This window comes from Pan paniscus, chromosome 1 (genome assembly GCF_029289425.2).
Source record: "Pan paniscus chromosome 1, NHGRI_mPanPan1-v2.0_pri, whole genome shotgun sequence".
Taxonomy (NCBI): Eukaryota; Metazoa; Chordata; class Mammalia; order Primates; family Hominidae; genus Pan; species Pan paniscus.
In genome coordinates, this window is record NC_073249.2 from 88,567,494 (window position 1) to 88,595,207 (window position 27,714).

The 27,714-nt window shown below is 45.2% G+C and overlaps 2 protein-coding genes across 5 annotated transcripts in view; one reads left to right on the forward strand and one right to left on the reverse strand.

Annotated features, from left to right (window-relative positions):
- The window catches only part of MPZ (myelin protein zero), a 30,496-nt gene extending 24,045 nt beyond the window's left edge, over positions 1 to 6,451 (forward strand). For 3 of the 4 annotated variants that reach the window (XR_004666573.3, XM_055112352.2, XM_055112355.2), the window contains exon 6: positions 4,748 to 6,451. Coding sequence is in view for 1 of the 4 variants with exons in the window: in XM_055112352.2 (XP_054968327.1) it covers positions 4,748 to 4,772 (25 nt within the window). In the remaining 3 variants the exon portion in view is untranslated. Of the gene's footprint in view, positions 1 to 4,049; positions 4,064 to 4,747 lie in introns of those variants that run through there. The other variant, XR_010112121.1, reaches the window with a different exon arrangement.
- Positions 918 to 26,072, reverse strand: PCP4L1 (Purkinje cell protein 4 like 1). Its single transcript, XM_003811825.5, has 3 exons — positions 25,801 to 26,072; positions 2,646 to 2,700; positions 918 to 2,029 (listed from the first exon to the last, which is right to left on the reverse strand). Exons 1-3 carry the CDS (start codon positions 25,807 to 25,809, stop codon positions 1,887 to 1,889), a joined length of 207 nt encoding a protein of 68 aa, XP_003811873.1. The 5' UTR covers positions 25,810 to 26,072; the 3' UTR covers positions 918 to 1,886.
- Positions 26,073 to 27,714: the final 1,642 nt, after the last annotated feature.

Sequence of the window (27,714 nt, forward strand, 5' to 3'; positions counted from 1 at the left end):
TTTGTTATGTATATTTTACCACAACAAAAACAATTGAAAAGGAAAAAAGGCCGGGCGCTGTGGCTCACACCTGTAACCCCAGCACTTTGGGAGGCCGAGGCAGGCAGATCGCCTGAGGTTGGGAGTTTGAGACCAGCCTGACCAACATGGAGAAACCCCGTCTCTACTAAAAATAGAAAACTAGCCAGGCGTGGTGGCACATGCCTGTAGTCCCAGCTACTTGGGAAGGTGAGGCAGGAGAATCGCTTGAACCTGGGAGGCGGAGGTTGCGGTGAGCCCAGACTGCACCATTGCACTCCAGCCTGGGCAACAAGAGCGAAACTCCATCTCAAAAAAAAAAAAAAAAAGATCATTCTTTGCTCCATCTTTAAACATTTGGCTTCTGGTTTTAGCATATAGAGGTAATTTCTCAGCAATTTAAGCTACTTGAAAGCCATAATTTTATGTAATTAGTGGATTAAAATTTTAATGTAACAGTGGTGCTCTCTAGTGACCAGTCTTTTCCTTTCCTTGCATCTGATAAACAAGAGGGAGGGGAGGGGAGAATGTGGGAGGAAGACAAAGCAAGAAGGAAATCTAGGATAGGTCATTTGGGAATCCGGAGCAAGGAAGACCAGGTTTGTTTTCAGAGGGATGTGTACCCAGCACACTCTCAGCTGGAAGGAGAAAAGAAAAATGAGCACTCTTGCAAGTGCACCCTGGGGGTGGTGACAGCAACACAGAGACAATGTGGGTGGCAAATCAAGGTGAGGGCAAGGTCAGTAGGGGTGGGGGAAGGGAGGGTTGGCTTCAGTCTGAAAATTGCTCAGGCAGTTAGTTTCTTGCGCTACCATGCAATCAACGCAGTTGCTTCTCCACCCCACTCCCTGAAGCCAGCTCAGGCTTATAATCACATTCCTCCCAAGAAAAAACATTAGTAGAGGTTAAATGACCCCATTTGTGGGGTGGTTTATTGTTAAAATGATTAAACATGCTAAAATCACATGGAGTGGCTATTCCACTTTTGCCCTGACTCCATAGTGGGGCAAATGGGAACTACAGGAGTCACTTGGTTTGTGTGGCCTCTGGGGATGGTTAGACTTGGGGGGTTAGAGGTGAGCAGGTTAGCAAAGCCCCAAGCATCCTTCACGTAGTACACTTTTCCCAGCAGTAAAAAAATTCAGAGATTTCCCCCTTCTTCACTTTTCTTTCCTCCCTATATGTGCCCTACTTCTCATTCTCCTATGGCCCTGGAACCTCTTATGCTTCTGCCCGTTATGGTCTTAGACTAGATGATGAGGGAGGCTTTTCCTTGACACCAGCATTCCAGTCTCCCTTCCTTGGAACTAATCTACTCAGCATGCGCTATTGTGGTAAGCTGCTTGATTTAGGTCTGCCTAGGGGGAAAACGAGGCTCCAGTCCCCACTGTGGCTTAGATCCTGGGAGGGGAAGTTGGAGTTGGTGCAGAAGGATCTGAAGGGGAAAAAAAATGTTACCTAAAGTGTGAATGCTGTAACTAGCAGAACAGTGCATATGTCCCACCCTTAGGCACCCTACTCTGAAAGCCTTCCCCTCCTTCCCACATTGTTCTTTGGGGAGATCTCTCAGCCTCGAAGCCTCTTGTTTAGCCCTACAGGGCAGGCATAGCTACTGATCAAAGAACCTTATACCAAGAAGAAATTGTTCCACCCTTAGACTAGTGACTGCTGATTGAAGTCTTCATCTTCTCCACCTCTCTTGTGCCTCTACTTCTGTGATGGCTTGAGGGGGCCAGATACAAGAGTATATAAAGGTTGAACTTGCCTCAAGGAAAGGCTAGAGGGACAAGGGATAAAGATACATGGGTGTGGAGAAGGGGAGAGAAGGGACCAGCATGAAGGTGAAGGTGAAGGGCAAGGCTGGCCATTCAGGAGCTGGGATCCTTTTTCCTTTTCTGAAATCGCCGGAACTTGCCCTGAATAGCAAGGGCAGCCTTCTCTGTTTCTGGTGCTGTCAGATCAATGTCAATCTCCTCCTCCTCCTCCGCCTTCTTGACATTGCCAGCTTTTCCTGCAGATAGTTGGGAGACTCATTAATGAGTTAATCTGACCTGCTCTAGACCCTTTCTCCAGGCCCCCAATACAGTGGGTAAGGTCCACCTTGTGCCAGACTCTGTGGGGTCCCCCAATTTTTGCTAGGATTATGAATGCCTGATAATTCCCCTAGAAGTCTGAGTCAAGGTACTTAGGTTGGGAATTAGCTATAGTTACTTAGGGGAGCTCTGCTACTCTTGGACCAAACAACAAATGTCTTCTTTCATCACTTATTCATAAATCCTACAGTTCAAGTTCCAATGCACACTCACTTTCCTCAGCTTTCTCTCAGTTTCTGATGGGGATAATGCTGGGACTTTTGATGAGTTTCTTCTTATCTTGTACCTCTCTCCCCCCAACACTCCAGACCCAGTTTCTAAAATCAAGGAGGAAATACTGATCGTTTACTTCCTAGGAAAAATAGAAGGAAGCCTATAGATATAGTACTATAGTTCCAAACTGGTACTTTGTTTCACTTATCCACATTCTTATTCCTTTCATGTCTGACTTTAGGAAATTCCAGACTCACCCTACTTGTCTTTATGTCTCTACAGTCACCTGCTCTACAAACTGCCTAGCCCAACCCCACTCACCTTTTTCCTCTTGGCCAGCTGCCTGGTTGGTTGCTGGGGATGTTTTGGTATTAAGCTGGAAAAAATATTAGAATATCAGAATATTAGATATTCATGGAAGTAATTTGAAGGCATCATCACCTTAGACCTCTTATATACTCTCAAACCCTATTACCAGGTGCATTCCCTTAGTCTTTTGAAGAAGCAAGTCTTGAGATCAGAGACCAGAGGAAAAGTTATCAAAATTCATCCAGCAAAGATTTACTGATGCTAGAAAGTGTAGAGGACAAAACAGACAAAGAAATTCTGCCCTCATGGAGCTTACATTCCAGTGTACATAGAGACAAATAAAGCACATAAAGTGACTACTATGATGGTAAGTGCTATGGAGAAAAGGTAGCGAAAGGAAATAGTAAGTACTGGGGTGGAAATGGAGGAATACAGTTTTACATAGAGTAGTCAGGAAAAGCCTCTCTGAAAAGCAGCATTTGACCAAATAGCTGAAGGAGATGAGGAAGTAAGGCTTATAGATATCTGGCAGGAGTTTTCAAGGGCTCTGGGTTGGAAGTGTGACTAGCCTGTCTGAGGAATAGCAGACCAGTGTAGTTGGAGTGGAGAGAGGAAAGAGGAAAGATTAATGGAGATGAGAACAGAGTTAACTGGGGGTGGAAGCAGATTATGTAGGGCTTTAGAAGTCTTTTTAAGGAGTTTGACTGTTACTACAAGTGAGATGAGAAGTTGCTGGAGACCTCTGATTTGCATAAAAGGGAAATGAGAAAGGATGCAGAAAAATCTGTTAAGAGGTTATTGCAGAAAACCAAGCAAGAGATGATGGTAGCTTGAATCAGCATGGTGGCGATGAAGATGGTAAATGGTTGGATTCTGGGTATATTTTCCAGCTATGACCAATATGATTTGTTGATTCGAAAAATGGCATTGTGAGAAAGAGAGGAGTCAAGGGTGATTCCAAATTTTGGCCTGATGATCTGAAAAAAATAGAGCTGCCATTTCCTGAGATGTAGAAAACAGGGAGAGGAGGTTTTAGGGGGAGGATAAGGAGCTTATTTTTTTAACAAATTTGAGATGGCTATTAATTATCCAAGAGAAGATGCTTTTATAAACAGCTGAATAGTCAAGATGAGTTAAAGAGAAGGGCCTGGGCTACAGATATCAGTTAGGGAGCTATTGATATATGGATAGCATTTAAAGCCATGAGACTGAATGGGATCTCCAAGAAACTGAGTTCAGATAGAGAAGAGGATAAAATCCTGAGGTATCCCAGTGATTAGAATTGTAGAAATTAAGAAAAATCAACAGGATGGAGAAGAAGCCAGGTAGGAGAAAAGCCAAGAGATTACAGTAATGTGGAAGCCATGTGAAGAAAATATTTCAGGGAGTAGAGAATGACTATGTCTAATTCTGCAGGTAAGCCAAGTAAGATGAGAACTGGATTGACCATTGAGTTTTGCTATGGGGAGATCACTGGTGACACTGATAAGAGAAGTGTCCATGAAGGAGGTGAGCAAGGGGAGGGAATGATTGTAATGGGCTCAAGAGGGAAAAGGAAGAGAGGAATTGCAGCAACAAATATAGAAGGAATTCCAAAAATGGGAATGGGGGCATCACTTTTGGCAGACATGAGGTCACAAGAAGATTTTATTTAAGATGACAGAAATTACAGAATGTTTGTGTTCTTATGGAAATGATCCAGTAGACAAGGAAAAACTGTAGGAGAGAAAGAGAATCATTATTGGACTAGGAGAGAGGGGGTGAGATCTAGTGCATCAGTAGAGGGCTGGCCTTGAATAAGAGCTAGATTAGGATACCCACAGGAACTGGAAGGAAGGCAGAGCTTATAGGCCCCGGTGCAAGCAGAGGGAACATTTGGAGGGTCTCCCTAACTGCTTCTATATTTTGAAGTAAAATGTGTAACAAGGTCATCATCCAAGAGGAGGGAAGAGGTATTAAAGAAAGGAAGGGAGAAATACTCACCTAGGCGAGTAGGAGAGTAAATGGACTAAGGAACAGTGATAGGATTGCTGGAGACATTAAGGCCCCTCATAAGGCAGGAGGTCATGAATTTGAAGTGAGACTAATCAGCTGATGTCTATGCTTTTTTCCAGGTTCCCTGCTCAGATGGAGAGTTAAACGTAATAGTAAGGCCAGGTACAGTGGCATAAACCTGTAGTCTCAGCTACTTGGGAGGATCCCTTGAGCCCAGGAGTTCAAGACCAGCCTGGCAAGACATAGCAAGATCCTAGCTCTTTAAAAAAAAAATAGTAATTCCCTTTCCTCAAGATTATATTAATAAGGCTACTTCATCTGGACATTCATCAGTCTCAAGGTATGGTTCATCTGGAGACAGAGTCATTCCTGCACTTGGTACTTTTGGAGTCTGTTTATTCACCTCACAATTTTAAGTACTTTATATTTAACAAAATACAAAAACTGGGTGCTTTCATAAATGTTTTCTCATCTAATTCTTGGAACAGCTTAGTGGAGTCTTTAATATTATCCCCCATTTTACAGATGCAAACCTCTGTTGAATGACTGCCAGACGTAAGGGTTCTGCTTTGAGAAACTGATAGAATCCAATTTATGTTCTGTAGATTATGCTGTTTCCATCTCACTTCAATAAATACTTATCAAGCACTTACTTGTGTTCAGCACTGTTCTATACACTAAAGAGGTATAAAAGAAGCAAAAGATTCATTCAACAAATATGTCAGTGCCTAATCACATGGCAAGTATTGTTCTAGGTGTTGGGCATACAGCAGTGAGCAAAAGAAAGTCCCTGCACTTATTCAACAAATACATCAGTTAGTGACAAATGCCATGAAAGAAAATAAAGCAGAGTAGTCTAGGAAAGTCTCTCTGAAGACTGACATTTGAGTAGAGGCTTTAATGACGATATAAGAATAAGCTATGTGAATGTGTGGGAAAAGACCCTCTCGGCAGATGAAATATCAAGTAGAAAGTCCCTGAAGCAGGTTTGTGCCTGTATGTTCAAGGAAGAGTAAAAAAAACATCATGGGCCAGATGCAGTGGCTCATGCCTGTAATCTCAGCACTTTGGGAGGCCAAGGTGGGCGGATTGCTTGAGTCCAGGACTTTGAGACCAGCCTGGGCAACATGGTGAAACCCAATCTCTACAAAAACTACAAAAATTAATCAAGCATGGTGGCGTGCACTTGTGGTCCCAGCTACTCAGGAGGCTGAGATGGGAGGATCACTTGAGCCTGGAAGGCGGAGGTTGCAGTGAGCTGAGATTGCGCCACTGCACTCCAGCCTGAGCAACAAGAGTGAGGGAATGGGAAGGGGAAGAGGAAAGAGAAAGAAAGACCATCATGGCTGGAGCTATGTAAGGGAGAGAATATAAGAAATGAGGTTAGGTAGATAGCCAGAATATGTGTCTTTGGAACAGGACAAAGAATTTAGATTTTTTTCTGAGCTGATGAAAAGGCATTATAGGTTTTGGGGCAGAGAAAAACATGGTCTGTCATGTTTTTAAAGGATTGTTCTGACAGATGGGTAGAAAAAAGACTACTGGCTGGGTGTGGTGGCTCATGCCTATAATCCCAGCACTTTGGGAGGCTGACATGGGAGGATCACTTGAGCCCAGGAGTTCATGACCAGCCCAGGCAACATAGCGAGACCCCATCTCGAAAGAAAAAGAAAAGAAAAGAAAAAAAAAAGAAGGAAGGAAGGAAAGAAGGAAAGAAAGAAAGAAAATAGAGGTACAAGAAACCAGGGAAAACAAGAGAGTCTTGCAATGGTACAAGCAAGATGATGGGGCCTGGACTAGGGTGGTAGTGATGGAGATAATAGGAAATACTAAGACTTGAGACAAGTTTCATGGTAAAATAAGCTGGATCTGCCTGTATATTTTTCAGTACAGAGAGCTCTATCAAAGAGCCTTTCTTTAAAGGGCGGCGGAGGAATTGGACATTAGTTGGAGATGAATGTGGGGTTATGGGAGGGCTTGGTAAGATGGGGGATTTTAAATGCTGATGGAAATGATTTAGTAAGGAAGAAAAAAACTGATGATACAGGAGAGGGGATAATTACCAGAGTGATGTCTTGAATAGGCAAGAGGAAATAGATCTGGTGCATAAGTGGAGGGGTTGCCCTTTGATAAGAATACAGACAGTTTATCTACAATATAGGAATGAAGGAATAGATGCAGGAAAGGTGGCAGATGTAGAAATGTATAAAAGTTTTCTTCTGATTGTTTCCATTGTCTCAATGAAACACGAAAGACAGCTGTCAGCTGAGAGTGAAGAAGGCATGGAAGTATTAAATGTTTGAGGAAAGAGGAGAATGACTGAAAGGATTACCTAAGAAAGTAAGAGAGCGAGTGAGCTGGTGAGATATAGGATGAGGCAGGAGGATCACCTAAGCCCAGGGGTCCAAGATCAGCCTAGGCAACACAACTAGACCCTAAAGATGTAGCAGGATTATCAGATAGCACAAAGCGCCCATTGGGGGTTAATGGCCGTGAATTTAAGGTGAAACCAATCAAGATACTCTTCCTATCTTCCAGGCTAAGTGATTTTAGAGGAGATAAGGACCCAAATAATATTTATTGTTTATTATATATCAAACATTATCCCATTTAATCCTCTGAAATCTCTAAGAAGATGGCACCCTATTTTATAGTTGAGGAAAACAGGCTTAGAAAGATGTTGAGGAACTTGCCCAAGTCAAATCACACAATAGAAAACAGTGAACCTGGCTTTGGAACCCAGGTAGACCGACTCCATACTCCTAGCCAACAGGCTGTACTGTCTCCATAAGACCAAATATTGTCACATGCTGACACAAATATGCTAATATGTTAACAATTACTGAATCTAAGTGGAAGACGTGGATATGTACTGAACTATTTTTTCTTTCCTTAAGGGATTGCTTTAATTTCCTTTTTTGGAGTTTTCATTGATAGTGTTTAGAGACACCACTGATTTTTATATATTGATCTTGTATCCAACAACTTTGCTGAAATCATTTATTAACTCTAATTATTTGTTTGTTCGAGATGGGGTCTCACTATGCTGCCCAGGTTGGTCTCAAACTGGTGGGCTCAAGCAGTTCTTCCTCCTCAGCCTCCTAAATAGCTGAGATAATAGGTGCAATGCCACTGCACCTGGCTTGAACTATTCTTTCATTTCTGGTAAATGGTTCCAATAAAACATTAGGGGGAAAGAAAATAATAATTTAGAAAAAAATTATTAAAAATGCTAATGCAATATTGTATTTGACATGGGCAAGTTTTTCAAACTCGGTTATAACTTTATATGGTCCAAATTTTGTGTAAGATACATATGTGTTTATATTTATATGTATTTTTTATATATATACATACGTATATATACACATATATACACACACACACACATATATATATACACACACACACACACACACACACACACACACATATTTTCCTTTTTTTTTTTTTTTTTAAGAGATAAGTCTTGCTTTGTCACCCAGGCTGGAGTGCGGTGGCACAATCATGTCTCACTGCAGCCTTGATCTCCCAGGCTCCAGCGATCCTCGCACCTCAGCCTTGCAGGTAGCTGGGACTACAGGCACACCACTATACCTGGGTAATTTTTGTATTTTTTGTAGAGACTGGGTCTTCCTATGCTTCCCAGGCTGGTTTCAAACTCCTGGACTCAAGCAATCCTCCTGTCTCAGCCTCCCAAAGAGCTGGGATTACAGGCACAAGCCACCGTGCCAGGCCCATAAGTATTTTCATTTTAAAATCTGGAAGAACATACATAAATGTGTTCCTGAAACCCTATGGAATTCCTGCTTGTTCCCCTTTGACCAAAAGAAAGATTCCATGAGAGGAAGGACTGTTCCTGAGACTTAGGAGACTGACCCAGTTGTTACTCTTTCTCTCCCCATAATCCCCCTGTGGTCAAATGTTTTTCTTTGCTTAATTTTGCACATAATCAATAAAATGTCCCAGTAGTTACTGAGGTGACACCTTCCACAGGAATACTGTCATCACAAGAGGTTTGTCCACACTGTAAAAATATGACCTGGCCGGGCACAGTGGCTCACACCTGTAATCCCAGCACTTTGGGAGGCCGAAGTGGGCGGATCCTTTGAGGTCAGGAGCTCGAGACCAGCCTGGCTAACATGGCAAAACCCCATCTCTACTAAAAACACAAAATTAGCTGGGCGTGGTGGCAGGCAAATGTAATCCCAGCTACTGGGGAGGCTGGGGCAGGAGAACTGTTTGAACCAGGGAGGCGGAGGTTGCAATGAGCTGAGATCACACCACTGCACTCCAACCTGGGTGACAGAGCAAGGCTCTGTCTCAAAAAAAAAAAAAAAAAAAAAAAAAGTATGACCTAGATGGAGTATGCAGTTAATAGGATAACAGCAACTGTCCAGACAAGAGGATCATAGGTTAAGAGGCAAGTTCTATAGTCTCATGATCTCTGACTTCAAATCCTATGCTCTCTTTTGCCAGTAAATCTCGGACTCTGATCCATGATTTAGCCATTATCCCTCTGTCTGACTCTAAGCCTATTCCCTTAATCCATCAGATCTTTTCTCTCACCCCAACCCCTCCTCTTTGAAGGAAAATCTGGACTCTGATTCTTTTTTTTTTTTTTTTTTTTTTGAGACGGAGTCTTGCTCTGTCGCCCAGACTGGAGTGCAGTGGCGCGATCTCGGCCCATTGCAAGCTCTGCCTCCTGGGTTCATGCCATTCTCCTGTCTCAGCCTCCCAAGTAGCTGGGACTACAGGCGCCCGCCACCACACCTGGCTAATTTTTTGTATTTTTAGTAGAGACGGGGTTTCACCGTCTTAGCCAGGATGGTCTTGATCTCCTGACCTCGTGATCCGCCTGCGTCAGCCTCCCAAAGTGCTGGGATTACAGACGTGAGCCACCACACCCGGCCACTGGACTCTGATTCTAAATATCTTCCCTCAGGTGGCTGTTTCCTCTACATTCCTTCTCATATCAGCAGACCTTGAGAATAAGCAGGAATGTGTGTCAGGACTAAACCACACAGGCTGCCACTTTCCCTCTGCCCTGCCAGCTGCTTCCCTCCCAAGTCTCTCTGGAGATCACTGGCCCTGGAATGGAGCAGTGGCTCAGCTGCCATCTGGTCCCCCCACCCCCGGGGTTTCTAGCTCCATTTAGGTTAAATTTATGAGAGATAATAATCTAAAAGTGGGGTCTCTACTTGGGAAACCAGCAAAGGATGCTGCAAGGAGAAGAAAACCCCTATTACTCACAATGCCCCTTGAAATTTCCCTTTTACCTTCTGCTGAAAGGGGTGCAGGAGCTTTTACCTCCTGCCCCTCTTCCTCTTTCTTCCTAGCCAGTTCTTGAAATAGCCACTCTGGACACTCTTCTGGATTTAGTTGTTTGTGATTTGCTAAGGTTAGGGGTGGGGGCAGTTAGATCACAAGTTGTCTGCTCCCACCCTCTATGTGGTGCTCAGTCCTTTATTAGTCTCTGGTCTCTGCCTCAACCCTCCTGTTTATCTTCCAGAAACGCAGCAATTTTAGATGAATTAAGGTCCTCTGGTATACGCATCTGCAAGCCATCAGACTAACCATACTTCACATAAACAAAGGAGGCACAGAGGTACACTCTGGGACCAGAGACCACATACTCTAGTGTTTCTCACAAAAACTCATACCTGCAGAGGAGTGAGGCCAAACTGCAAGAGCTGTAACAGGTCAGCATTTCTCAGCTCCTCATTCTAGCCAGGTATGGATCACAAACCTCTCAGGTGCTCTTCTACTCCTTTTTTTTTTTTTTTTTTTTGAGACAGAGTTTTGCTCTTGTCACCCAGGCTGGAGTGCCTAGCCTTCTACTCATTTCGATACTGAGCTTTTCTGACCAGAAATAACAACAATGACATGGTTTAGCAAATCCTTCCTTCTCCTTATAGGACCCAACTGGGGGAACTGGAAGAAATCAAGGATTTCAGAATGTCACCTCGCTTTACTTTATGAACAATCATATATAATACACTATGTGCCAGCTACTTTTCTAAGTACTTTATAAACACTAACAAGTTGAATGATTATAACAGCCCTATAAAATAGGTATAATTATTATTTCTATTTCACAGAGAAGGAAATTGAAGTTGAGAGGTTATCTTGCCCAAAGCCATAGAACAAACAAACCACAAAGCTAGGATTTGAACCCAGGCAGTCTGGCTCTAGAATCCATGCTCTTGATCATTATCCTACACTATCTCTCAATCTCCAATCAAAAGTATGGGGATGTATGAGTATGTATGTGCATGCGTATACAATGCTATCTTCACATATACTCCAAAGGGAACTTGGGGAACAGGGTCCAGTCCTGCCATTATGGGGCAATTTTACATGTTATTAATATTTGACAACCTGATCCCAGACCATGCCTATCACTCAGATTTCTGCTCTAATTGATCTAATCACTCTGATTCTGGTTTTCATCTTAATGTTTGCTCAGTGGGCCTCCTGATACACGAGGCTGACTCCTGGAGGACAGCCATAGTTTACATTCTTTACTCCCAGAGCCAGAGCCCAGCCCTTCAGAGTCTGAGAATTCCATGTGTAGGATCATTCTACTGGCTTCCATTTCAAATGCCTCCCTCACTGTCATTCAAGCCTGTTAGTTTCTAGTGAGCTTGGAGCTTGGTTCGTTCAGCCTCACTGCCCACATAGGACTGAATGGGACTTTGGGGGTTTTGTTTGTTTGTTTTGAAACAGGTTCTCACTCAAGCAATACTCCAGCCTCAGCCTCCTAAAGTGCTGGGATTACAGGTGTGAGCCACCCACACCCTCCCCAGCCTGGACTAAATGTTTCTCACTTCTCAATAGATACCAAACACTAATTAGCAACTGTGAGGCCCATCAACTCTTTCTTTTCCTTAATTTATTTTCCCTAGAGGGTTTTAGTTGCTTTCCTTGCCTACCTTCCTATATTTCTTTAATCCTTGCCTCTGAGCCTGATGTGTACCAATGTTCCATTCCATCATCTTGGTGATACTGCCAATTCCCCATGAGTACTCTTTTGTTTCCTCTGCAGCTCAAAGCTGCAGATTCTCCCTTCCCATGGGGAAGAAGGAAAGGAAGGAGAGTCTTGTTGGCTTAAGGGTCTTTTTTTCTTTCGGCTTTGAGATTGCAGAGAGGAATATGACATAGTAACATTCCCCCTTTCCCTAATACTTTCCCCAGGAGTACCTACCCTTTTCATTTCCTCCCACTTCCAGGAAAGAGAAGCACCACACACTTGCCTATCTGCCTCCTCCCAGAGCATTTGTCAGATGATGTCTTGTCCTTCCATCTGAGCTCTAGATCCCATCACCCTTCTCCTCCTCAGGAATCTTGACAATCAGTTCCCTTTACTCTCTCACATATAAAGCTTCCCTCTCTCCTTAAGAAGTAAATAAATATATGACTTAGGATAAATAAATATATTTATCCTTAAATAAAAATAAATAAATAAATAAAAGCCTCCCTCAACCTGAATTTCTTTTCCAACTACCATTAGAGACGAAAGAAGCAGGTCTCGGACAATAGGAATTGTCAATATTGAGGAATACCAATTTTTTTTTTTTTTTTTTTGAGATGGAGTTTCGCTTTTTTTGCCCAGGCTGGAGTGCAGTGGCACGATCTCGGCTCACTGCAACCTCCGCCTCCAGGGTTCAAGCAATTCTCCTGCCTCAGCCTCCCACGTAGCTGGGATTACAGGTGCCCACCACCACGCCTGGCTAATTTTTGTATTTTTAGTAGAGACAGGGTTTCACCATGTTGGCCAGGCTTGTCTCGAACTCCTGATCTCATGATCTACCCGCCTCGGCTTCCCAAAGTGCTGGGATTACAGGCGTGAGCCACTGTGCCCAGCCCAGGAATACCAATGTTAAAAGTTTAGGGAAATGCTTTAAAAGAGAAAAAAAGAAATCAGGATCTAGAAGAATTTGCTTAAAAAAAAAAAAAAGTTAGGGATTACCCCAATTTGATCACTATAAGTTATATGCATCAAAATATCACTATGTACCCCCATGAATATGTACAATTAGGCAGGGCACGGTGGCTCACACCTGTAATCCCAGCATTTTGGGAAGCCAAGGCAGGCAGATCACTTGAGGCCAAGAATTTGAGACCAGCCTGGGCAACATGGACTTTGTCTCCACTAAAAAAAAAAAGGTTAGTCCAAGTGTGGTGACATGCACCTGTAGTCCCAGCTACTCGGGAGGCTGAGGTATGAGGATGGATCACTAGAACCCAGAGATCAAGGCTGCAGTGAGCTATGATCATGCCACTGCACTCCAGCCTGGGTGACAGAGTGAGAGCTTGTCTCAAAAAAGAAAAAATAAAAAAAGATCAGGCACAGTGGCTCACACTTGTCATCCCAGCACTTTGGGAGGCCAAGGCAGGCAGATCATGAGGTCAGGCATTGGAGACCAGCCTGGCCAACATGGTGAAACCCAGTCTCTACTAAAAATACAAAAATTAGCCGAGCGTCATGGCACGTGCCTGTAGTCCCAGCTACTCGGGAAGCTGAGGTGGGAGAATTGCTTTAACCCTGGAGGCAGAGGTTGCAGTGAGCCAACATCATGCCACTACACTCCAGCCTGGGCGACAGAGCAAGACTCTGTCTTGGGGGCGGGGGAAAAAAAAAAGAAACAAACTACAGACTAGAAGAAAATGTTTGCAAATCAAATATCTGATAAAAGGCTTGCATCCAGAATAAGTATTGAAAGAACTTTTAAATCTCTATAATAAAAACACAGTTTTTTTAAATGGGCAAAATATTTGAACAGACATTTCACCAAAGAAGATACATGGATGACACGCACATGAAAAGATATATAACATCATCATCATTTGGGAAATGCAAATTAAAACCACAATGAGATATCACCACATACCTATTAAAAATTTTCTGTTTAGTGGCAATACCATGTAGAGGCAAAGATACAGAGCAACTGGAAGTCTCATACGTTGTTGGTGGGAATGCAAGATGGTATAGCTACTTTGGCAATTTCTTAAGCATACATTTACCATACCACCCAGCAATCCTATTGCTATTTATTTATCCAAGAGAAATTAAAACTTATGTTCACACATACATTTGTAAATTAATATTTATAGCAGCTCTACTTGTAATTGCCAAAAACTGGAAACAACCTGAATTCAATGACTGGTGAGGCCCACTTTCCATATGTAGATGGCCATCTTTTTGCTATATCCTCACATGGTAGAAGGGGAGAGGGATCTCTTTGGGGTCTCTTTTTTTTTTTTTTTTAGACGGAGTCTCCCTCTATCACCAGGCTGGAGTGCAGTGGCACGGATTTCAGCTCACTGCGACCTCCACCTCCTGGGTTCAAGCAATTCTCCTGCCTCAGCTACCCCAGTAGCTGGGACTACAGGCACATGCCACCATGCCCAGCTAATTTTGTTTGTATTTTTAGTAGAGATGGCGTTTCACCATGTTGGCCAGGATGGTCTCAATCTCTTGACCTTGTGATCCTCCCGCCTAAGCCTCCCAAAGTACTGGGATTACAGGCATGAGCCACTGCGCCTAGCCTGGGGTCTCTCTTTTTTTTTTTTTTTTTTTTGAGCCTGCGGTCTCTTTTATAAGGGTACTAATCCCATTTATGAGGGCTCTGCCCTCATGACCTAATCACTTCCCAAAGCCCTCACTTCCTAGTATCATCATCTTGGGGGTTAGGATTTCAATATATGGATTTTGGGGGTACACAAACATTCAGACCATTGCACACCCTAACACAGTTGGCTCTGACATGAGCAATTGTAACAACCCAAGTGGTTACTGATGCTCTTAGGATAAAAGATGAAATTCTTTTTAATTTTATTATTATATATTTTTTGAGACAGAGTCTCTCTCCGTTGCCCAGGCTGGAGTACAGTGGCATGATCTCAGCTCATTGCAGCCTCTGCCTCCTGAGTTCAAGCAATTCTCCTGCCTCAGCCTCCCGAGTAGCCGGGATCACAGGCATGCACCACCATGCCCGGCTAATTTTTGTATTTTTAGTAGAGACCGGCTTTCACCATGTTGGCCAGGCTGGTCTTGAACTTCTGACCTCAGGTGATCCAGCTTCCTCAGCCTCCCAAAATGCTAGGATTACAGGCGTGAGCCACCACGCCCAGTCCTTATTCTTTTTTTTGAGACAAGGTCTTGTTCTGTTGCCCAGGCTGGAATGCAATGGTACAATCTCAGCTCACTGCAGCCTTGGCCTCCTGGGCTCAAGCAATCCTCACACCTCAGCTTCCTGAGTAGCTGGGACCACAGCCACACACCACTACACCCGGCTAATATTTGTATTTTTTGTAGAGATGGGTTTTTGCCATGTTGCCCAGGCTGGTCTCAAACTCCTGGACTCAGGCAGTACTCCTGCCTCAGCCTCCCAAAGTGCTGGGATTATAGGTGTGAGCTACCACACTCAGCCCAAAATCCTTAATACGGCCTAAAAGGCTCTGTATTATTCAGCCTCTGATTACCTCAATAACCTCATCTCTGGAACATACTATGTTCCTTCCCACCTCAGGACCTTGGCATATGGTTCTCTTATCCCTGCCTCCTTTTTGTATCATTAATTCCTATTGATCCATTTTGATCCTTTACACATGATTTACACTAAGAATTTTTTAAATAAATGAAGGGAGCTCTCTGTTTTATTTGCAACCTCATCTAAACTTCTGAAATCAAATTTGTTTTCAGAAGTTGAAGGCCTTCATTCTGTAGCCAGTTCACAGGTTGTGGAAAAGGGATTCAGAAGCCAAGTCATTGCTTTCCTTCACTTTAACATATGTGCCTGAAAAAGAGCTGAGAATGAAGGAAAGACCTTCTCATGAAGTATATTTCATATTACCTGTACTACAGGTGCAGGTAATGTCTTACCCCCCCTTCCCCCACCTCAGCACCCTGATAGATTTTATTTCCTTTGAAGCACAGTCCATGTTTTCCATTTGTTTATGTCTAGGCTACAATAACTACAACCCATGTCTTGTAATAGTAGGCACTTAATGGATATTTATGTCAATTAAAATTTGCTTAAGCCTTACCATTACATAGAGGATGAGGATAAAAGAAAAAAAATAAAATAAAATTCTGTTAGGCTTCAAATTCCTGGGAGCAGCAATGTGGCACACTAGTCAGACAGATCTGGATTCATATCCTGGATCTGCATTGACTATCTGTTCAAATCTCAGCTCTGTCATTCCTAGCTGTGTGACATTGGGTAAATTACTTAGCTTTGCTGTGCTCAGATCACTCATCTGCAGAAGAGAGATAATATCTATCTTGAAAGGTAAAAAGGCAGGGCATGGTGGCTCACGCCTGTAATCCCAGGGCTTTGGGAGCCCAAGGCAGGTGGATCATTTGAGGTTAGGAGTTCGAGACCAGCCTGACCAACATGGTGAAACCCCACCTCTACTAAAAATACAAAATTAGCCAGGCATGGTGGCGCATGCCTGTAATCCCAGCTATTTGGGAGGCTGAAGCAGGAGAATCACTTGAACCCGGGAGGTAGAGGTTGCAGTGAGCTGAGATCGTGCCATTGCACTCCTGGGCAACAAGAGCGAGACTCCATCTCAAAAAAAAAAAAAAAAAAAGGTAAAAGGAACCAGAGAAAAATGTATGTAAAATACATAGCACACATTACAATAAATAGTTATTATTCCAAAGTAATATAACCTGGGGTTGAATATAAGAATAGGTTTAGGTCAAGATGCTGAGGTATTTATTGCAAGGTTAAAAATACTAGAATCAGAGAGTGGAGTTGCCACAGAGTAGTTTTTCTCTAAGTGGAACTGAAAGAGGAAGAGAATACCTGGGATTGCTCGAAGGGCCCTGGAGGCTTATTCTGCTACCGTAGGAGTTTCATAAATGCTTTTTTTTTCCACCTCTAAACAAGCCCTAGAAATCACAATCTCCCTGTCTTCCCAATGTCTGTCCCAAAAAGTGCTGAGAATGGCTCTAAACCTCTGGGAACCCTGAGACATCTCTTTTTTTAAGTTATACACCACAGGGAAAAGGATATTAGTACTTAGGAGTAAACAAACTATACTTGATTGAGTCCTTTCGTCCACTTTTGTGTCATGAAAATGATTGTGTAAGTCTATTCCTTGCCTCACCAGATAGTATTGTCGGCCAGGTGCGGTGGCTCACACCTGTTATTCCAACACTTTGGGAGGCCAAGGCAGGGGGATCACCTGAGGTCAGGAGTTTGAGACCAGCCTGGCCAACATGGTGAAACCCTGTCTCTACTAAAAATACAAAAATTAGCCGGGCATGGTGGTGGGCACCTGTAATCCCAGCTACTCAGGAGGCTGAGGTGGGAAAATTGCTTAAACCTGGGAGGCAGAGGTCACGGTGAGCCAACATTGCACCACCGCACTCCACTCCAGCCTAGGCAACAGAGCCAGACTCTGTCTAAAAAAACAAAAACAAAAACAAAAACAAAACATAGTATTGTGGTAGCAAGCACCTAGACATTCAAAACGGTAGCAACTTTGGTGCTGTTTTCCTGCTGCCACTACTGGGGAACAGATCCCCTATAACTCTAGGCCCAATCTTCCCTGCTCCCTTCTTGGGCTGTGTTTCCTCCTTCCTTTGTGGCTTTCATCTTTAATAGCGTTGCCACAGCAACCATTGTCACCAGAAAAGGGAAGATAGTGTCGCCCCTTCCGCTCCAAGCAGTGAGTTAGAACCTTGGAAAAGATAAACTATCCAGATTTCCCCATATTCCTCAGCCCACTGGGCTCTTTAAAGAGAGATCACAGGCTGTCAACAGCAGCAACAGACAGGAACAAGGATCACCTCATCATACCTAGACTACCTATACCTGTATTTGCATGACATAGCTTGGGTGCTGTGTAAATAAAAACACATTATAAACACATTTTGGTACTTACTGCCAGAATACTTAGTTTGGATGAATACACACAGGAACTCAGAATCCTGTCCTACAGTCCAAGGCAGAGAAACCTAAAAAGGGACTGAATCCTAAAAATCCTAAATTCTAGCCTTTAAAAATCCCTTTCCTTGCCTTTGTATTGACATAAATCCTAGGCTTCCTAAGCTCCCTGCTTGTTCTAGAGGTGCAGGAAGTGAAGGGGGACAGGAGAGTTAGTGGATCTGCTTCCAAGTGGCGACAAAGAGGCTTTGCACCCTCCCACTCCACCCCGGGACCCTTTTATCCCTTCTGACATATTCTCCTCCAATGTTAAATGAAAGTAACTGCTAAAAAACCTTATAGAGGCCTCTGGGATCCTCTAGTGCCCCTGGAAGACCCTAGACTGCTGTTTTTGGAGCACCGTTGGAACCGTTTCAATTCTTTCAGTGCAGCAACCAGCTGCAGTCCTTAAACAGCTTCAGAAAGACTTGCTCAAGGTCACCCTCAAGATAATAACAGAAAAAGAACTAGGAATCCTTACTGCAGGTTCTACATACACACATTCCTCTCTTAATATATATACTATTTCCCCCAATGCCCTATATCTCAGATGCATCCTGAGACAAAAATAGAACCTAAACAACCCTAGCTCCCAAGCCCCCTTGTCTGATTCTCCCCTTAGCCACCCCATCCCTGTTTCCTGGAATAGAAGTACCCCCAACTGGAGTCAGAGGCAGAATTCCTTGGCCATGCCAGCTCATGGTATGCAGTGAGTCAACAGCCCCAGCCTGTTCCCCCCAGCATGGGCTGCCACAGTTTAATGAGTGGTTATTTGTGGTGCTCTGCACACAGCTTAGAGCTGGGCCTTCACCCCACACTGAGGTTTAGGGAATGGGGGAGAGAGAGTAGTGCCAAAGCATCATTTATTGCTATAATCTTCCATGTGCATCCCACCCATGGTGTTAATGTCCCAAAATAAACGTATTAATCCCCCCTGCAGCCTACAAAGCAAACACTCAGCTGGAGGGCTTTGTGTGGGAGGGAGGCAGCACCAAGGACAACAGAACGATAAATGTACCCCTTTTTCCTGGGTGGGGTACTGGGCATGGCTTTGGGAATAAGCCTGGAGGGAAATAGAAATCAGGCTTCAGTGAGGAGACTGTGACAAGGTCTAGATTTCTAGGTACCTGTTTATGGGCACCTTTCAGGGATGCAGATCTCTTAGAAAAGTGGTTTTGAGGCCAGCATGGTGGCTCACACCCATAATCCCAGCACTTTGGGAGGCCGAGGCAGGTGGATCACCTGAGGTCAGGAGTTTGAGATCAGCCTGGCCAACATGATGAAACCCAGTCTCTACTAAAAATACAAAAAAATTAGCCGGGCGTGGTGTTGGGTGCCTGTAATCCCAGCTACTTGGGAGGCTGAGGCAGGAGAATCGCTTGAACCTGGGAGGTGAGGTTGCAGTGAGCCGAGATCATGCCACTGCACTCCAGCCTGGGCAACAAGAGCAAAACTGTCTCAAAAAAAAAAAAAAAAAAAAAGTGGTTTTGGATCTGCTCTGATTTAGCTTACTTTTGTAACTAAAATAATTCCAACGCAAGTCAAGCCATTTTGAGCAGCAGGTCGGAGTATGGATTTAGAAAATCATGCACTCAGGATGCTTGAATCCCAGTAAGATTTCATCACTTACCTTGCCAGCCTAATGCATTCTTCTCATTCTTCTTTCCCCATCTCCTTGCTTTTTTTTTTCCTGAGACAGGGTCGTGCTCTGTTGCCTAAGCTGGAGTGCAGTGGCACAATCACGGCTCACTGCAGCTTGACCTCCTGGACTCAAGCACCACCTCAGCCTCCCAAGTAGCTGGGACTACAGATGCACACCACCATATCTGGCTAATTTTTTATTTTTTGTAAAGACAGGGTCTTGCTATGGTGCCCAGGCTAGTCTCAAACTCCTGGGCTGAAGCAATCCTCCAACCTCAGCCTTCCAAAGTGCTGGGATAATAGGTATGAGCCATCACATCTGGCCTTACCATTCTCTTCCCAAAGCCTTTGAACTCCTGACTTGGAAGTCAAACGGCCAAACGAAAGAGGACTGAATATCCAGAGGCTGTTTGTTCATCAGGTGCACCAATTTTACTTAGACACCTGCTTGCCTGCAATTATGGGAATCAGTGATGAACATCAAATTAAGAACTCATGAAAAGAGGGCCTCCAGGCTCCCTACTTCCTTCACTCCTATCAGCTTACCTACTCCACCCCATTTTCTGCACCCATTTTTAAGGTGACTAGGCATCCTGCGTAATGATGGATAGTACCTGCCCTGACTAGTATTCTACCAGAATGTACCCTGTTGATAAAATATTATCTAATGTTGGTCTCCTGTCTCTATCCTCTTGCTCAGCATTATTAGATCACACTGCTTATATTTCTTTTTCGTGTTTGTGAGAGACAGGGTCTCACTCTATCACCCAGGCTGGAGTGTAGTGGTGCCATCACGGCTCACTGCAGCCTCGACCTCCCAGGCTCAAGAGATCCTCCCACTTCAGCCTCCCACGTAACTGGGATCACAGGCATGTGCCACCATGCCCAGCTAATTTTTTAATTTTTAGTAGAGACAGGGTTTTGTCATGTTGCCCAGGCTGGTCTCAAACTCCTGAGCTCAAGCAGTCCTCCTGCTTCAGCCTCCCAAAGTGCTGGGATTACAGGCGTGAACCACCACACTCAGCTACATTGCTTATATTTCTTTTTCTTTTTTTTTTAGACAGTCTTACTCTGTCACAGGCTGGAGTGCAGTGGTGCTATCTCGGCTCACTGCAACTTCTGCCTCCCAGGTTCAAGCAATTCTCCTGGCTCAGCCTCCCGAGTAGCTGTGATTACAGGTGGCTGCCACCACACCTGGCTAATTTTTGTAGTTTTAGTAGATACGGGGTTTCACCATGTTGGCCAGGCTGGTCTCGAACTCCTGACCTCGTTATCCACCTACCTTGGCCTCCCAAATGCTGGGATTACAGGCATAAGCCACAGTGCCCAGCCTATATTTCTTATAGAAAGTACTTGAGGCTAGGCATGGTGGCTCACGCCTGTAATCCCAGCACTTTGGGAGACCAAGACAGGTGGATCACTTGAGGCCAGGAGTTTCAGACCAGCCTGGTCAACATAGTGAAATCTTGTCTCTACTAAAAAAAAATACAAAAATTACCCGGGCCTGGTGATACACGCCTGTAATCTCAGCTACTTGGGAGGCTGAGGCAGGAGAATCGCTTGAAGCCAGGAGGCAGAGATTGCAGTGAGCCAAAATGGCGCCACTGCACACTCCAGCTTGGGCGACAGAGTGAGACTCCATCTCAAAAAAAAAAAGGAAAGAAAGTATTGAGGCCAAGCATGGTAGCTCATGCCTGTAATCCCAGCTCTTTGGGAGGCTGAGATGGGTGAACTGCTTGAGCTCAGGAGTTCGAGACCAGCATGGGCAACGTGGTGAAACCTGTCTCTACAAAAAATACAAAAAAAATTAAGCAGGCATGGTGACGTGTACCTGTGGTCCCAGCTACAAGGGATGCTGAGGTGGGAAGATTGCTTAAGTCCAGGAGCTTGAGGCTGCAGTGAGCCATGATTGTGCCACTGTACTCCAGCCTGGGTGACAGAGATATTGTCTCAAAAAAAAAAAAAAGTACTTGAAATATATTCATTAAAAGTTTACATGCTAATCAAATAATTCTGTGGCCAGGCACAGTGGCTCACCCCTGTAATCCCAGCACTTTGGGAGCCGAGGTGGGCAGATCACTTGAGGTCAGGAGTTCGAGACCAGTCTGGCCAACATAGTGAAACCCCATCTCTACTAAAAATACAAAAAATTAGCCGGGCGTGGTGGCGAGTGCCTGTAATCCCAGCTACTTGGGAGGCTGAGGCAGGAGAATTGCATGAACCCCGGAGGTGGAGGTTGCAGTGAGCCGAGATTGCACCATTGCACTCCAGCCAGCCCTGGCAACAGTGCAAGACTCCAACTCAAAAAAAAAAAAACCCCTGTATTTACTGAAGTAAAATGTTAAAGGAGTCTTGTGGAATGTTCTTTTGGAATGAGAAGTCAGAAGTACTGTGCCCTAGCCTTGGTTCTAGTACAGTGTAAACTTAGATAAGTTTTGGGCCCCAGTTTTGTCACCTGTAAAATGAGAATATTGGACCAGATGATCTTTAGCGTTCCTTAACAAATCTAAAATCGCATCACTAAAATGTTTTGATATTTTATTTGAGGTTTTCTTGGTGAAAGACATATCTTTCTATTTTGAAGAATTTTTTGCAGAACTAAGTTTATTTTTCTCTATGATAAAATAGACTCGTGAAAGACAATTTAGAAATATAGAAAAGTAAAAAGAAAATAGTGAGAGGCATGCATAGGACCACCACCTTGAAGAGACAATTATTCATCTTTCTTCATCCTCTCTGCCTGCAACTCTATCTCCACCACTTCCATCAGTTAAGACCCTCCATAGGCAGACATGAAAGATGCATCAAGTTTGTGCACTTGGACTTCAGCCATATTACTTATGGCTGCCTGACCCTATAAAGATGACATTCTCAGAGCTAACAAATCACAGCTGTAGTTGAGAGAAAGAATCATCCATATTTCCAGGTCACAGGATGACAAAGTCATCCACTTCTACCAGTCAGAGGCTCCTGCCTAAGCAGCTAAAACCAGCAACATAAATGGGAGACTAAGAAAGGGATGAGCAAGTTCTCATTTTCCTCACTCCAACGCAGATGTTTCCAGAGGTAGAAGGCATTTCTTTTTTTCTTTTTTTTTTTTTTTGAGATGGAGTCTCGCTCTGTCGCCCAGGCTGGAGTGCAGTGGCGCGATCTCGGCTCACTGCAAGCTCCGCCTCCCGGGTTCATGCCATTCTCCTGCCTCAGCCTCCCGGGTTCATGCCATTCTCCTGCCTCAGCCTCCCGAGTAGCTGGGACTACAGGCACCTGCCACCACGCCTGGCTAATTTTTTGTATTTTTAGTAGAGATGGGGTTTCACCATGTTAGCCAGGATGGTCTCGATCTCCTGACCTCATGATCCACCCACCTTGGCCTCCCCAAGTGTTGGGATTACACGCGTGAGCCACCGCGCCTGGCTGGTAGAAGGCATTTCAATAGCAGTAAGTGACTAGACTTTCTATTTCGTATATCCAATATAACCATAATAAAAGTAACATACCAATGACAGAGAGAAACTTGGATCTCCTCCAAGTCCACACCAGGTTCCCTAACAACTGGTTCACAGGAGACATAACAGAATAGTATCATTCTGACTGAACTTCCCTTGTTGGGAAGGTGGCAGATGCAGACAGATGTGAACAGGAAAGAGTGTGTGGATCTCCAAAGTGTGATATCCCATTCTCATTAGATAAGAAGAGAGCAAACAGGATAATGAAGGAGCACCAGGTCTAAGCTCTCCCCTAAATGATATTTCTAGTTGATCTGTCCCTTGCCCCAGCCCCTGCCAGCCAAAACACAGGACAGACACCATGAAGACTGTCACCAGTGGTCCATGACTCCCATTTCAGCAGAATGACTGCTGGACCAAGGGATTCCCCTAGCTAGGCTTCTCGCAGATGAGAAATGCAACAGGATTACAAAAGAACCTGCAGTTCTGCTTTAAGCAGCCAGCTACACTGTATGAAAAAGGATTATAGGGAAGAGCCCTCAGGGACTGAACACATCTCTCATTTCTATCCGTCACTGAAACTAGGGAAAAGTTATTAAACCACAGGAGATAGAGTGTGATCCACAGCAATCAAGTCCCGCCTGCAGCTGTGAATGCAGACAAATTGGAGATGAGTCCCTGCAGCTCCTTCGTGCACGAACGCACACACACACTCACAGGGAAATGCTCTACTGCAGTAATGAGTGACAGCAAAGAGCCACAAAGGCAAGGCAGAGCCAGAGATCCTCCCCAGCAGCCCCACCAGAACCCCTGCACTGTTGGTTGTTCTAGGTCTGGAGACTCCTCCCTGGTTTTGTTCTTCAGTTGAAATAGGAGTCTCTTAAAGACATCCCAAATCGTCTCATTTCAGGCACTTTCTCTGAAGCAAGAAAATAAGCAGTTGGGGGAGGTGAAACTTACGTAAGATTCAAGGTACACAGGGCTTTCCTGGGCGGGGCTCTTCCACCTGAAAGAGGAGCCCCATGGGGCTGGCCTGAGAGAAATGAAGCCGTTTGGAGTCTCCCTAGAGCTCTGGGCAACACTTCCACCTTTTACCATAGCTTTTACAAGAGGAAGAAAACAGGCTGGATCTCAGCCCCTAGAGAAGCAGAGACCCCTTTTTGACCTGATTCAGAGACAGCTGCTTCTGGATTTTATAAGTATTCATCCCTAAGACCAGGCTCAGCTCCGTATTAGGAGACAGCTTCTATGACTAAATTGCTAGTTAAAACCAGTTTGCTCTGATAGCCTAGGAGGCTGGGCAGACTTGGGTACACTGATAGTCTCCATCCGTGGAGCCTTCTCCCATCATTCTACTGAGCCCCTGATGAAGGCTAACCAAATTCAGCTGCTGAGTCAGGAGGGCGCGGACTTGGCTTTCTCCTCAAACACCAAATTGTTTCCTTTGCTACAAAACAGGCTTCTCGTTCCACCAAACACCACTCTAAATGCCAGCCCCTGTAGTGTGTCCTACAAAGGGGCTGTGCACTTCCCCCAGAAAACACAGGCTAACTGCAAATCCTCACGTTGGCATAGCCTTCAGATCACAAACTCCCAGGGGATGGCTTGGATTACAACTTTCAGATTTAGAAATGCTCGGGGTGGGAGGAGTAGTATGAACCCTAGACCTCAGTGAAAAGAGGGCAAAGAAAACCTCTCTTCCCACATTAGAGGTGAAAGAGGAGGTTGATGCGTTTTTTTCTTTTCTTTCTGAAAGATTGCCATCATCAGAGTCACAACCAGCTGAGGGACTGGAAACCACTTTGGTTCATCTGCAGCCCCCAGACTAGCTGAATTTTCCAGGATAAAATTAGTGAACATGGCAACCAAGACAACACAGCAGTTGGCACTAATTAGCTCCCTGGGTGACAACTTTTGGTAGGAGTCAGTAGAGATCTTCATTTTTAGTATCTAAACTGGAACCCAGGCTCCAGGGTCCTATTCCTTCAGTAATCTAATGTCTTTGGGAATTCTTCTGTTAAATTTCTGTAATACTCTAATGGGAGAGGAAGAAAAAAGAAACAGAAAGATAATAGCTAATATAGATTGAGTGCCAGGTCCTGTTTCAAGTATTTGGCATATATTATCTCATTTAATTATTACAACAACCAGTATTATCCCCATTTTACAGACAAAAAATGAAACAAAGGTTTTGTACTTTGCCTAAGGCTACATCACAGGTAAGTAGCTGACCTACATACATATCTGACATACAGCAGAGGAGTTGGATTTAACACAACAACGTGGGTACGAGGAAAGAGGTTGCAGAGGGCAAGCTTGTGATGCCACTAACCAGACTGACTTCACTTGGAAAGGCTGATCCTTGTTTCTGGAGATGAGACTGTGCCTACAAATAGACAATAGGAGACGTCTTTCCAAAGTCTCTGCTTTGACCCCCCACTCCCCCACCCCATGAACAGTGTTCTTTGAAAACAGTAAATCAGTTAATGGCCTGGGTCTGGCCACCGTGAACACCACAGAGCCTGCCGGAAGACCTAGTTTGCAACAAGCACTGCAGAGGGAGGTCTATTCTTGAAGGGGAAATCTCCCCAGCAACTGGCAGGGGCTTCTAAATACCGGAAAACGTCCCTCCAACGTTCCTGACTGAATGAGTGGAGGGCAGGATGCCACCTTTCTAAAAGGGGCACAGTGGCCTTCCCCGGGGGCCAGGGATGGAGTTCTTGCTAGATGCTACAGAAGGAATGTGAGTGCCTTACATCCCTAGGAGAGAGAGGACAGAAGCGAAGTGAGGGGGGTAAGGGGAGCCAGAATAACCTCGGGCAGTAAGACAGATGCAAGGGGCAGTATCCAGAGGGGATGACCTACCACCTGAGAGCTCAGCATCCCCACTTCCCGACTCTACAGCCGATTCCAATTACCCCCAAAAGCGCCGTCCACAGTAGGGAGACTGAAAGCACCCCGTCTTCCAATCGTTTCCCAGCGCCCCGAGGTGGGAGCTTTCCTAGGAGGGCAGTGGGGCGCCCCTGGAGGGTTCTTCGCGGCTCCGGTCTGCCTCGCCCTCCCTCGCCTCCCTGGGATCCCGAGCCGCAGCACCCTCCCCGCCGCAGCCCTGCCGAGAGCGCCGGGGGCCGCACCGCTCACCTCGCTCATCTCCGCAGCCGGACAGGGCGCGCGAGGCGCTGCACGCACAGGTGAGGCGAGTGGCCCTCGGGGCTCCGCGGGCGACAGCTGAGAGTTGCCGGGCTCTGCGGCAGGGGTTACAGCTGACCAGGAGAGGAGAGTTAGTGCGGAGAGCCGCTGCTCTGGTGCTGGCACCCGGGATTCTCGGAGCCCAGCTCCGGCCAGGCGACCCCCTGCGACCCGTCCTGTCAGAGCCGCTCAGCTCGCCGCCTCCGGCCCCACCTTTTATACTCAGCTCGGTACCCGCCTCCAGCCCGACCAATAGAAGCTCCTCCTACCGTAGAATGACAGCCTCTTGCATCCAATGCTGGCAGGTTTAGAGGTCTGCTGCATTTCCAAACTAGGGTAAGACAGAGAGCGGGAAGGAGGGGGAGACCATCGGGGGATGCGGGGACGGAAAATGAAGTAGGGGGAGCAAAGAAAGAGAGGGAGAAAGGAGATGTACACGAAGAAGGCAAGGGGGGGAGTGGAATGGAAGGAGTGTGTGAGTCTGAGAAAGAGAAGACCTGGAAAGAAATCAAGAGGGTACACGGAAAACAGGAAACAGTGAATGAAAGGGGTAAAGCCAAGAGATGTTGCAGATTAAGATTTCCTAGTAGAATAGCACCCTGGAGGTCGGGAGCGGTGGCTCAAGCCTGTAATCCCAGCACTTTGGGAGGCTGAGGCAGGCAGATCACAAGGTCAGGAGATCGAGACCATCCTGGCTAACACGGTGAAACCCAGTCTCTACTAAAAATACAAAAAATTAGCCGGGCGTGGTGGCAGGCGACTGTAATCCCAGCTACTCGGGAGATTGAGGCAGGAGAATGGCGTGAACCCGGGAGGTGGAGCTTGCAGTGAGCCGAGATTGCGCCACTGCACTCCGGCCTGGGTGACAGAGAAAGACTCCGTCTCAAAAAAAAAAAAAAAAAAAAAAAAGAACAGCACCCTGGACCAGAGAACAGCACAAGAGAGGGAGGAAGGCTGGGGGAAGAGAGAGAGACTGGAGCAAATGGACAGCTTTCTTTGGCAAAGAACAGGGAAATTGTGAAGTGCCTGTTTGATGTGGAAGATCATAGATCTTAGGAGTTGGAAGACATTTTAGGATTCATCAAATCCTACTGTGTCCAGAGTTGGTTCCTTCTGGTGGGTTCTTGGTCTCGCTGACTTCCAGAATGAAGCTGGGAATTTTTGCAGTGAGTGTTACAGCTCTTAAAGGTGGCACGGACACAAAGAGTGAGTCAGTGAGCAAGTGAGCAGCAGCAAGATGTATTGTGAAGAGCAAAAGAACAAAGCTTCCACAGCATGGAAGGGGACCCGAGCACGTTGCTGCTGCTGGCTGGGGTGGCCAGCTTTTATTTCCTGGGGTCACCGCCCATGTCCTGCTGTTTGGTCCATTTTACAGAGTGCTGATTGGTTCATTTTACAAACCTCTAGCTAGCTACAGAGTGCTGATTGGTGCGTTTTACAATCCTAGCTACAGAGTGCTAATTGGCACATTTTACAATCCTCTTGTAAGACAGAAAAGTTCTCCAAGTCCCCACCTGACCCAAAAGTCCAGCTGGCTTCACCTCTCAATCTCCCCTCTAAACAGGACACCCCAACTGCTGTTGGAAATTGGGCGATGACCACTCTAGCTACTTCCTGCTGGATGGGGGCGAAGGGGCCCTGCAGTGGTAGTATCCTCCAGAGGGAAACTCTCTAGGCCAGCCAAAGGGTCAGTGGGTTGGTCCAGGGGTCCTCGGTAGAAGTTGTTAGTTGAGCTTGTTTGGGGTTCCATTTGTAAGACCATCTGTAGCTTGATGGCATTGATCCTGGAGGAAACAAATTTGACAAAGAGGTTAAAAATACAAGGCCCAAAGGCGAGTAATAGCAAGATGGCTGTCACAGGACCTA